This window comes from Lonchura striata, chromosome 1A (genome assembly GCF_050655825.1).
Source record: "Lonchura striata isolate lonStrDom1 chromosome 1A, ASM5065582v1, whole genome shotgun sequence".
Classification (NCBI taxonomy): Eukaryota; Metazoa; Chordata; class Aves; order Passeriformes; family Estrildidae; genus Lonchura; species Lonchura striata.
Window position 1 is genome coordinate 70,344,011 of NC_140741.1, and position 12,044 is coordinate 70,356,054.

The window sequence follows — 12,044 nt, forward strand, 5'->3', positions numbered from 1 at the left end:
GCCGCCCGGCGCCATCGCCGGCGCGCAGCCCCGCCCCGCCCCGCCCCGCCCGCCGCCTCAGCGCTGCCGGAGCCGGCGCGCCGGAGCGACCCGCGGCTGCCTCCGCTCTGCCCTGCCCCGCCCTGCCCCGAGGAACGGCTGAGTAGCGCCTTATCCTTGTACGTTCTGCTGCTCTGCCCGCGTGTGCCCTGCATGGAGCTGCTTCATAGGATGTTACGGGGCTGGAAGGGATGTTAAAGATCATCCAGTTCCAGTCGCCCCCTGCCATGGGCAGGGATACCTCCCGTGAGACCGGGTTGCTCGGGGTTTTATCCCTCCTGGCATCCACAGCTCCCTGGGCAGTCCGTTCTGGTGTCTCACCACGCTCACAGGATTTCTTCCTAATACCTCAACTAAACTTCCCCTCTTTCAATTACCCCTTGTTCTGTCACTACAGCTCTGATGAATAGGCCCTCTCCAGCTTCCCTGCAGCTCCTTTAGATGCTGGAAGGTGCTCTGAAGTCTCCACACAACCTTCTCCGATTTTCTTAGCCTGTCTTTGCAGGGGAGGTGTTCCAGACCCTTTATCAACTTCGTGGCCTCCTCTGGACTTGCTCCAGCAGTTCCGTGTCCTTGCAGTGTTTGGGACACAGAAGCTGCACAGAGCTCCAGGTGGGTTCTCGCAAGGGCAGGGCAGGGGGGCAGAACCTTTGGATGCAGCCCTGGGCTGTGAGCTCGCATTGCCAGCTCCTGTTAAGTATTTTATCGACCACTATTTCATTTTGCTCAGTGCCAAGTCAAGCTTGAACAGAGTAGTATGGGGGATAGTTAAGCCCTGTGGTTCAGCTGTTGTGTCCTCTGCATGGCATTGTTTCCATAAAGTGTTTCCTCCTGTGCTCTCCCATCTGCAGTTTGGGGATGTCTCCTCAGCTGTGTGACACCTCAGCTGTTGGGAAGTTTGATAACACCATGGACCTGCCTCTCGCCCTCTTCTGCTTGTGTGAGATAATCCTTGTTTGCTTTGCAGTTACTTGCCCATGTTTTATTTGGAACTCAGTGGGTCATCCATGCTTCTAGATACTATGATAAAAATTAAACATTTTCCCCCTACTTTTCTCCCTGCCCTCAACTTAATTGCTACTTAACTGATTTTGTTTCTATAATCATAGCACTAAAGTGCAAGTAACAAGGTTAAAGCACTTTAGGAGTTTTTATTGGTGTTAATCTTCAGCCTAGGTATTTCAGAGTGTTGTTGGTTAAATTGTGCATAAAATGTTGCCAGTGTCTCTTTTGCACATTCTTTATAAGAAAAGCTGTATTTCATTTGACCTTGAATTTGCCATGGGACTCCCCCCATTGCTGAGCTTCCATTAAATTTTGTTGTTGTCAGCTGGAATGTGTTTGGATCAGAGAATGTCTTCTGAAAAGTGATTTAGGAAAGCTAATCCATCTATCTAAGTATTAATGTTGAAGTTTAGTTCTGATATCTTGACATCTTTCTCGAACTGATTCACAGACCATGGTTGGCTTAAGATTTTTACTGCTGGGAAGGATAATTTGGAAACTGTAGAATGGCTGGATACTGCCTTGAAAGGAAGCCACTCCATAAAGAAATAAGCAATGGGAATAAAGTTACATGTTTTATAAATGACATGGCTTTTTCAGGACAGAATTTGACCCCAGTTTGAAATAAACTGGGGAAGAAGTAGCATGATTTGCCAGCAGTGCACTCTAACACTGGGCACAAAAACTACAAGAGAAAGTAGAAAACATTTATTTTTTCCCCATAATTGATAGTTTGAGTGCTGTTGATTCCTGTTAAGGCAGCTGATAAATATGGGCACTTTGACATATTCTTAAGATTGCATTTATAACAATTAAAAATGTGTATTCTTAGAGCTCATGTAATCCTCAGTCAGGTAGTCAGACTGCTGTATCAGCTGCATTGAATTTTTAACTCAAATGAACTCATATTTATATGCAGAGAGAATTTTATGAGATAGAAGAACTGCAAGACAAGGCATGATCTGAAAGCTAAATCGCCCTTTAGAAATCTCACATTTTAGTGTTAAATTTTATTTTCAGTTGCTGCTAATTTTGTTTATGAACAAGAGATGTTGCCATCCTTGACAACATGACTAACATGAGATGCCGGAAATGCAGCCTTCATTTAACCAAACAGTATTTCAGCTTGCTAACAGCAGAAATTCTCACTTCTATACTGCCAACTGAATCTGGACAAAAATACTATTTTGGTGGAACTTCTAAAAATGTCACTATACGTAGAGTTACTGCACCCACTTGTGGATGAGACCCAAACTACAGAAGCTGGGATAGATCAGCATTCCTCTCTCTTTGAGAGGTTCACCCATTTTAGGTTTTAACGATAATTCAAACTACTGAAACTGTATTTTTTGTTGTTGTTGTTTTAAGTAGCAAGTCACCGCTGAATCTCTCAGGAGAGAACAAGCTGTTTTGAAAACAGGTTCTGCCATGAGATGAGATTCTCGTATTTTTTTTATTCATGATACAATTGTGGTAATTCACATTTGAGAAAAATACAGTGGTATTTGTGCAGAAGGATTAGTGAGATCAATGGAACAGGATTTCCTGTGAGGGGAGAGTAAAAGAGGAAGACTTAGCCCAATCTAAAGACAATCTTAACAAGGCTATGGTTCACTCTCTACTCCTTGGATATATTTATGTTGACAATGCAAAAAGCTATAATTCTTCCCAAATGTAGGAGGTGAATTTGCTGTAGCTGGTATGTAAGGTTTGTGTGTTTTTGAAGACATCACACAGAGCCTCCTTTGACTGTTTCTCCTGGGCTGTGCTTCTTTTTCCTATGTTTGGTGGAAAGCTTGATCTTGTGTTTGACAATCACAGCATGAGACCATGGCCATTGTCCAGATAAAACTCTTCAATCCTAAGAGAAGGGAGTTCCAAACATTGGAACAGCTGACTGAACTGAAGTGAGATAGAAACTAGAACACAAACAACTGAACAGTTTTTCATACAAATAGTGGTAAGATAGATAATAAAACTATGTAAACTATGAAAAGGAGCTTCATTGCCTTAAGAGAATATTATAGAACTTTTTTCTTTTTTTTTTAAGGAACAGGATTTGGTTTAACAGGTCAGGGTTTCTTTTCAAGACTTACATTACATAAAACCAATCTTCATATTTGACCTCTATCACCTACTTCATGCAAAACCACTTTCTTAAGACTTAAGGAAGAGCCTGCCCTCTGTACAGACCAAGGAAATGGTTTCATGTAATTTAGTTTTAGTCCTGCTGATAAACTGAAATATTTAGTCCTACCTGTTCACCTTTTAACTACTTACTGCAAGTAAATGTCAATCCAGTATGTAAGAAAGTTGATTGTTGCTCTTTCATGTTTCACTAGTATGCAACAGATGTTACTGCAAAAGGATAAAGATGAAGTACAAAATTAATGTGCTAAATCTAGGTGTGATAGAGAAGCTTTTCACACACTTTGGTACTGTTCTTTGCTAGAGACCACACAGAGCCTTATTAATCCATAGCTGAAGTTATGGAAAGATTATGACCATCAATGCTATTGATGATTGAGATCTTTATGATTATCTCATCTCTCCTGGTGTTTAAACTGATTTGTTTCTTTTCACTGAGTTTTGCTTATGATTCATGAGGATTTTCAGGATTTCAGTATTAAGTTAATGGTTTCCCTGGTATAAGTTTCTGTGCTGAAAGTGCCCCATAGTTCCACAGTCTCACTGGGTCTGTCTCTAATACATTTCTTTTGCTGCTGCCTGCTGTGTCTTTAGGCTGGAACTGTTGCATAATCTCACTTTTCTGGGGATGCAGGCTGAGGCATGAGCTGCAGGTGCAGAACCTTGCTTTGGGCATTTTTTAAATGAAAATGCTGCCTTTTGCATGGTGTTGGGCACGTCATTCTCAGTAAGAGACTGACATGCCATAGTCCAACCATCACACCAGCCCCATGTGCTGCCCTATGTTTTTTGACCTTGCTTTTTAGTGGAAGGATTGAGTAATTTACATGTTTGTGATGTGAGCTGGAGGTAGATTCTAGTTCTTATTTTTAAAAGTAGACAGTTTTTACCACTAAAGTCCTCTTGGCATAAGGGGTTTTTTTTCACTTGCACAGTGGAGTGCACAGTCCTGTTGTCCTGACACTGTTGACAGAGCATTTCACCCAGATCAGAATGAAATTACTCAAAATGGATTAATTGTCTGTATGTGTGTCTGACATTTGAATAGTTAAGAAAAATGTCTTCAGCTGGCATAGCTACCTGACAGCTGATAGGACTATTAAAACTATACAAATAGGGGATTTGACTCAAATTTACATTTCTCCTTTAAATTACTTGACTCTGAAATCACTGGGTGGAGCTGAAAACATGAATTGAACTTGCCATCACACGTCCCTGACTTTCTCCAACAAGCTATATTTGTTAATTTACGGCGCAGAAATGAACCTTTTAACTTTACACTGAAAGCAAATATTGATTTTGTTTCATATATGTCTGGACTTTGCACAGGAGAGGAAAAACCTAACATTCCTGAAAATGGCAGCTGAGACATCTACAGAAGTTGCAAAAACAGCTAAACAATTCATCCTTAAGGAAGAGGTACAGCATGCTTGGGTTTGACTCTTGTTGTTAAATAACAATTATTTGTGAGTTTGTGAGTGCGGAGTACAAAATGCTAGAGAGGCTGGATGTTCATAAAAACCTATTCAGTAGACAAAAAATTTCTTCCCGATTGTCAGAGAGTTTAAAAGATGTGACATTCCTCGTTATTGAAATAATTATACAAATTATCAGCGAGGAAATAAAAATATACAGTGTTGCATTATGTTAAGCTGCTTCTCTTTTTTTTCAGATTTTGCATCTCTTTCTTGTATTGTCTCTTCAGAAGGTTTTTCAATGTTCAGAAATAACGCTGATATGTCTGAGAGACTTTACAAATTGGTGGGTTATGAAACTCAGCAACAGTTTTCTCTTTCAAACAGTTTTCTGTTTCTTTAAGGTGGTGAGCCACCAAGGGTTGCTTTAACATTTAGGATTGTAACCGCATTTTATGTTTGCTGAAAGGATTTGAATTTAGATAATTGCTGCTTTGAAGACATCAGTAAGGAAGTAGTAAGACTAATACCAGTCCTAAGAAATTATTCTGGAAGTACTTCATTCTTATTGGAAGCACTTTCACCCTAAACTGCCCATATTTGTTTCTGTTCCCTTTAAAGTGAACTCTTACAAGTTAATCTTTGGTGTTAAGGCAGGTTTGGCAGTGCCCTGCTCTTGTTATAACACAAATGTGGTTTCTTTTATTTGTTCTTCATGGAGTGAACACACTTCTGTAATTTCTTCTGGTTTCAAGGCACACGGAAAGAAGAGATTTATTTGCATTATGTCCTTTCTCTTGGGCAGTTTTTTAATATTAATATTGCACAAGCATTAAGGATTTAATTTTTGTGATCTTTTTGGGTTTTCTGTTTAGAGTTGGGTATTTTGCAGGCAGCATTTTCATTTTATCCTCTTTTGGTTTTGGTTTTGTATAGGTTTTTTATGGTTCTGTTTGGTTTGTTGTTGTTTGGGGTTTTTTTGTAATGTTTCGTAGTTATTCTGTTTTTTAAACAATGCGCTCTTTGATATCACTGGAAATTTATAATTAGATCTTACATATCTTAAGGTATTTACTTTTTTCAATCATTTTGTGGGCTTGGGCTTAATATAGAGAAGTATTTACCCTATTTCTGCCAGTGGCTCTTCTATCAGAAGTGGTTCTCTAACTGTGCAGTAACAGTGTGGCCTGGTGCTGGACTATCTTCCATGAAAGTGGGAGCTGATCTTACTTCATTCTTCCTTTTTCTAGGAAGGCACATTCAGGCTGTTATAAGCAGATGTTTTTTGCTCATCAAAGTAATAGATAAAGAAATAAAAATAACTCATTTTAAAACAAGTTACAGTAAAATAAGCAAACTGCTAAGCTAGTATCTAGGGATTTTTCTCTTTAAAATGGATTACATGAAAGATGAGGAAACATCATAGAGAAAATAAACTCACTTAGCCCAGAAAAGACATTTGGTCATAGTGTTAATGCCAAGCACTCACTCTGCAGCTCTCAGAACCCTAAAGGGGCAGGTATGTGTCACTCTCACAGCTGCAGAATACAGCAGTTACACAAGGCCACAGTCTGGGATCAGGGCAAGAAAAGTTTCAGTGTAGCTTGGTTTTCAGTCCTGCAAGCTCAGCTTTTGGGCTGTGCTCTCTGCTGAGGGGGCACTCGTGAGGACCAGTGTAGCCAAAGTCTGTGCAGCCCAGAGACCCTTTTGCATATTACCCCTGCAAAATCCTACCAAATATGAGGACTTTGCAGTACATAAAATCCCACTGAATTAATCAAAACTTGCTTACAAAACTCATGTTAAGAAAAACTACTGTCTTGAGGTTATGTTTTTATTCATATTCAAGAATTTAGAGTATTTTTTTTTTTGTATTAGCAATAGGAATGCTGTTGCACATTCCTGAATGTGGTGTGATGCTGAAATTTGTCTTCAAAAGAACCTAAAAATATTGTGTTGTTTCTCCCAATTCTTTGGATTAGTTTTATAATGTATTTAACAAATCATTCTTTATTTTAGGTAATTGTAGAAAGACAATGGTTGAAGCTTGCAGAAACAACTTACACTGATCCCTTTGGGAAAACCAGGTAATTGCCTCTCTGTTAATCCAGATTCCAAATTGTACAGACTGGCCCCAGGCTAGAGAACATGAGCATTATAAACACATCACTCCACACAAGATGAGAGTTGTTCATTGTGAGGTTTCTTCAGAGTTCTGCTATTCAGAGGAGAGAATCTTACTCCAGCAGATGTGCAAGCATTGGGATTGAATTTGGCTCCTAAATCCTCTTTGGCACATTGGATCTGGATTGTGCTGCATTTCCAGTTCTTTGGAAGGATGCTACACAGAAGCAAATTCCAGCTGTGCAACTACTCTGTGACAGTCAGGGAGTCCATCCTGTGGCTTTTCTGGTTTTTAATAACAAGCACCTTTTCCCCTGCTGGTAGTGCATATTATTGACAAATTAATGTCCTCTTGTATGTTATAATTTCTGTCCAGTTCTTTTGTACTCTTTAGTTTTGCTGTATTTATGTAGGTGTTACAACATGGCTTTAGTTCCCTCCCTTTAATATGTTAGATTCTCTACTGATTGCTTTCTCTAGTGCCTCCCAGTTCATCAGCAGAGTATCCTCTTAAAATTAGCAAGGTTGGATGTTTTGTGTAACTAAAATTAACTATTTTCTCTCTCCCTTCTTAAGTAGGCAAAAGAAAACTTTATAGAGACATTTTATAGTGCCAGTGTATGACAGGGCCTGCCTATGGCCTGCTGCTTCTTACAAGACTTCACAGTGTGATGGTACAGTTTACTTTAAATGAAAGTAGCAAGGGTAGAAGATGATTTATGTATTAATTTGCTCTTTTCTCTGTTTAAACAGAACCTGGGAAACTGTAAAGCGTACTGGCAACAAAAAGGGAGTTACAGCTGATGGTAAGAATTGGTGGCTTTTTCTGTTTGCCTTTTTTTCCCTGTGAAAGTCCTTCTGATAAGCTGACAATGCAGATTTTGAGCTGATCTGTTCCTGAATGAATGAGGATGTGGAACAGGTGGCTTGGCAGAGCTGGCTTTGCTAATGAAAGGCTAACTTAAGTGCTGAAGAATCAGAACCTTACCGGTGGGATTGCTTCCCAAGGTCATTGTGTTCACTTTAAAATGATGGAACACTTCCTAAGACATCAGGGGTGCCCTGACACAGAGTACTTCTCAAACTGGTGATTTGGTCTGCCTTAGAAATGGAGAGTAGAGTTCTCTACAGAGGCTTTCAAGCAGTTTCTGTAGGCAGGAGAGCCCTTCCCTGAGGCTCAGTCTTGCTTGGTATGTGTGCCTCTGGCTTGCTGGGGAGCTTTGAAGATCTCTCACCGTGCATGATACAAAGAGCTTAAATTCATCATTCAGGATTTTGGAGCAGGCACCTCAACATTTAATGCTCAGAGTAGCTGCAAGGTTCCTTTCCAGATCTGGCACTAAAATCTTTCTGCTGCACTCACGTTCCATGTCCTTGTGTCTCCCATGGCTGTGGTAGGTGTAGCAGTGATAGCAGTGCTGCAGAGAACCCTGCACTATGACTGCATTGTCCTGGTGAAACAGTTCAGACCCCCAATCAATGGCTACTGCTTGGAATTTCCTGCAGGTAAGTGGCTGAAACACTGGGATTAATCACATATGGTTCAGTGTGTTCAGATTTGTTTGGAGTGTCAATCTTTACGTATTTTATAGGTTAGACTTGAGGCTCTCCAAGGTCTTTTCCAACTTAGTTGATTCTGTGATCTTAATGAAGCTCCAGCTGGAAAACCATGCTGGGTTCCGTGTGCTATTCCAAAATAGGAATATTTGATACTAAAAAAAACAAAATAAGCTTGTTTTAGCAGATTGGAGAAAATTCCCTCCACTTTTCCTTTTTCTAAGAGTCAAAGCATTTGACTTCTTTCCCTCATGAGAATATTAATGCCTTTTTTGGAGAAGGCATCATGATTCTGTAGATAATTGGTTAAGGATGTGGGCAGCAGCATAATGAATCCAGGGATTGGAATCCTTCCTAACACTTATCTCACAGTAAAAACAGAGTCATGATGATGTTTCCCCTTTTCCATAAAGCTTGATTAGATCTCAGGATGAATATTGCAGTTAAGTGGGAAGCTTTTAATTGTTTTTGTCTATTATGTATCTCCCAGGCCTCATTGAGGAAAACGAGTCAGCAGAAAGTGCTGCGCTTCGAGAGCTGAAGGAAGAAACTGGGTACAAGGGGGAAGTCATTGAATGTACCCCAGGTCTTTGCTTTTTTTATTTTTTCCCACCAAAGATAATTCTGTCTTGATGGCTACTCTAAATGTCTGAAATGCTCTAAACCAAAAGGAAAATCCAATCAGCAAAGCCTATGCAGATTAGCAGGGTAGCATCTCGTGGCTGTAAAAGTGAAACTTTGGTCCTTGACGTGAATCAGTTGCTGAATTTCAGTCTGAAGTAAGTTTGATGTCTATAGGGAGAAAATTGTTATTAATTAAGATCCTTTATATAAAACCCAATTAATCAAGCTGTGATTTGGCATTTTAGTGTAAAGGTCTAAATTGCTGGCCTTCTGTGAACTTAGAAAAAAAAGCTGCATAATGCAGAGGTCACTCTTCTGTCAGTTGTGGGGAGGTGACAGTACTTGTAGGGAGGTGAGAGTACTCAGGTTCTCCAGCTGGAAAGGAGAGTAATTGGAGTAAATTCAGAGATCCTTTGGAACATGGTTGTTCCAATCCTCTGCTTCCTACATAAGATAAAATGAAGGCAAAATGAGGATCATAAATTGAACTTGAGAAGGTAGGTGAGGCAACTTAGGATTTTGAGGAAATGTCATTGCAGTTGAATCTTGTCTCTCAGTTATTGGGTACAACTGCATGCTGGAGACTGGGAGAGGTTGGAGACAGGTGATGGCAAAATTAGACGACAACAGACTGAGGAAGTCTATAAGGGATAGTTCACAGTAAATCTTTAGCCTATGGAATGGAAAGTAAATTTGGCTGTGAAAACAAGTCTTCCCAGGGATCTGTAAAAGAGCTGAGAGTTACAGAAGCATTACTTCTAAGAATATGTGAAGACAAAGTTTTCTCTCCTCTTACAGCACAGATGTCTGCTAAATATGTATTCTCCTGATTCTGATATATTGATATATTCTGATATATTGTATCAGATACATTTCTGTGAAAGATTTTGTTAAAATGTCAAGGTGCCTGACTCCTGCTCTGGAAAATGAACCTCTCCATATGCTTGTTGGCAGCTCTGTGCTTGGACCCAGGAATGTCAAACAGCACAACACACATTGTGAGCGTCATCATTAATGGAGATGAGGCTGAGAACACAAGACCTAAGCAAAACCTTGGTGAGTTTTGTACCATTTATTTGAACATTTTGAGAAGATAACAAAACAATGGGTTTAAAACAATTAACCCCAACACGTCATCTCTTCTGTCCTAGCTGACTTGGATAATGCACATCCTTCCAATCACATCCTGCAGTCTAGATGAGTGTGTGTCTGCTGAATCCAGTGGGGAAACCCAGCTGCAAAGTGTCAGCTGTTGGCACACTCAGAATAAAACATTTCAGTGCCAAATTTCAGTGAAAGCCATAAGCACTTGTGGACTTAGATACTGCTCTCAGTTGTAGCTTTACTCTGGAAGTAATTGCAGTGTCACTCACAGTCAGTCAGCCATCAAATACGTTTTAATTGTAAACTCTAGTGTATTTCAACTCCTTAACTCACTACTCTTCTCGTTTGCAGATGATGGAGGTACGTAATGTGACTGTGATCTCATTGACAATAAGGTCACGATTCTTCGTATGGCAAGTTTTACGTAGAAAAAGTCAGTTAAAACTGGTTTTTATTTGTGCTTGAGTAATCTCCTGACCCTAATGAAATGTACCTGAGGTTGACTTTGGCCTAGATGCAAATTCCTGTGAGAATTTGTGACGCATTATTGCATCAATTATCTTTCCCAGTCTTGCACCTATAGCACCAGTATTTCAGGAAATACAAATTACTGACCCCCCAACATCTGTAGGTCAAACCCTAAAGACAATTCAGAGAGACAGGGGAGGGTGAGCCAGCATAAATTCATCATTAACAAACCCTTTGAGATGGTTTGGTCTTGAAATGCATCTCCAATCCATTTCCTGTATCAGAAGCCAGACAAGTTTTCTTCAACAGTGTTGTTTTTCATTCTCAGAAGGGAGGTCTCTCTTTTTGGGATTCTTATCCTTCATAGCTACCAGCTACACTTTTTACCCCAACTGTTTTTCCAGCTTTTTTCTGCCAAACATTTTTTAGTGAGCCCAGTCACTGCCTTCCCCTATTTAATTGATCTTTTTTTTGATACATGAAAGCTCACAATTTTTGGATGGTGATGAGCATTAAATCAGTTTCTTTCCCCTTCTAAATTGCAAGAAACAGAAAACTGAGGTAAATTTCTCTACTGTTCACTAATTTAAGAATGTGGAAACCTTTTTCTTCTCTCCTAGAATTTGTGGAAGTTGTTTCACTGCCAAAGAATGACCTGCTGCAAAGGATTGATGGTAAGAACTTTCTGACACATTGAATGCACTAACATGAGTTTCAAGAATCCCTTCTCAGGGCTCCTCATGTCATCTCTCACCCCAGAATACTGTATGTTAAGCAAAAAGCTGAGAGACTTGGCCAGATATGAGAGTTATTGATAGCAGGAGGAGTGTGCAGTGTCTGCAATACTACACATCTTCATTTTAGCAAGGAGTTACATTTCTGTAAAGCTAAGGTTTTAACAGCATCTCATGATTTTTTTTTCTTTTATTTTCAGAACTAGTAGCAGAGGAACATCTGGCAGTAGATGCCAGGGTTTACACTTACGCGTTGGCTCTAAAGCGCGCAGCAGAAAAACCGCTCCAAGTTCCTTTTATGAAGTTCTAGAACTGGACAATGAGAAATTTAATTCAAAACTGCCCAAGCTGGATGGCTTAGAAGTACAACTCTTCTTGTAATCAAGGTCTTTTGCTTTACTTGTAGAGCAAAAAAAGTGGTTTTTGTTATGATTCTGGTATTTTTATTTTGAATTGTGTAACTGACAGAAAGTATTTCCTCTAACTGCTCTGTCAAGCCTTGACAGAATATCCAGAATAAAAATACTGTTTAATTTTCAGAATTGCTCATTTCTCACTAGATTCCTCTCTGCACTTACAATTCAGTATAAGAAAGATGCTTAGGTAACTGTGGTTGGTGTTGTAACACCATGGTTCCAAAGGAGGCAGAAGCAGAAGAGTGAATGCAGGTCTCTCTAACTCTCACAGCACTCACACAACTCCTAACACCTGGAGAGGGGAAAGCTCATGCTGGGCTGCAACTTCTTTATGCTGGGTAGCAGAGGGGCTGGCACTGATTTCTCCTCTCTAGTGACCAGTGATAGGACCTAAGGGAATGGCCTGAAGT

The 12,044-nt window shown here is 40.0% G+C and overlaps 1 protein-coding gene across 2 annotated transcripts; it reads left to right on the forward strand.

Moving 5' to 3' along the window:
- The first annotated feature begins 44 nt into the window (after nt 1–44).
- On the forward strand, nt 45–11,756 carry NUDT5 (nudix hydrolase 5). Of its 2 annotated transcripts, XM_021530982.3 has the most exons (11): nt 45–158; nt 532–651; nt 4,522–4,611; nt 6,627–6,694; nt 7,485–7,537; nt 8,130–8,237; nt 8,779–8,874; nt 9,867–9,968; nt 10,368–10,376; nt 11,105–11,158; nt 11,419–11,756. In XM_021530982.3, the coding sequence occupies exons 3-11, from the start codon at nt 4,549–4,551 to the stop codon at nt 11,526–11,528; spliced, it is 663 nt and encodes a 220-aa protein (XP_021386657.1). In that variant the 5' UTR covers nt 45–158; nt 532–651; nt 4,522–4,548; the 3' UTR covers nt 11,529–11,756. The 2 variants fall into 2 exon arrangements, with proteins under 2 accessions (XP_021386657.1, XP_077639805.1); XM_077783679.2 differs by lacking the exons at nt 10,368–10,376; nt 11,105–11,158; nt 11,419–11,756 and having other exon boundaries at nt 545–651; nt 9,867–10,146.
- The last annotated feature ends 288 nt before the right edge of the window (nt 11,757–12,044 follow it).

What these genes read in the sequence shown, in the direction of transcription:
- NUDT5 (XM_021530982.3), top strand. Translation starts at nt 4,549, where the DNA reads ATGGCAGCTGAGACATCTACAGAAGTTGCAAAAACAGCTAAACAATTC. An exon ending in GATCCCTTTGGGAAAACCAG is followed by an intron (nt 6,695 to 7,484) that starts GTAATTGCCTCT and finishes CTGTTTAAACAG; the next exon opens with AACCTGGGAAACTGTAAAGC. An exon ending in AGTCATTGAATGTACCCCAG is followed by an intron (nt 8,875 to 9,866) that starts GTCTTTGCTTTT and finishes GCTTGTTGGCAG; the next exon opens with CTCTGTGCTTGGACCCAGGA.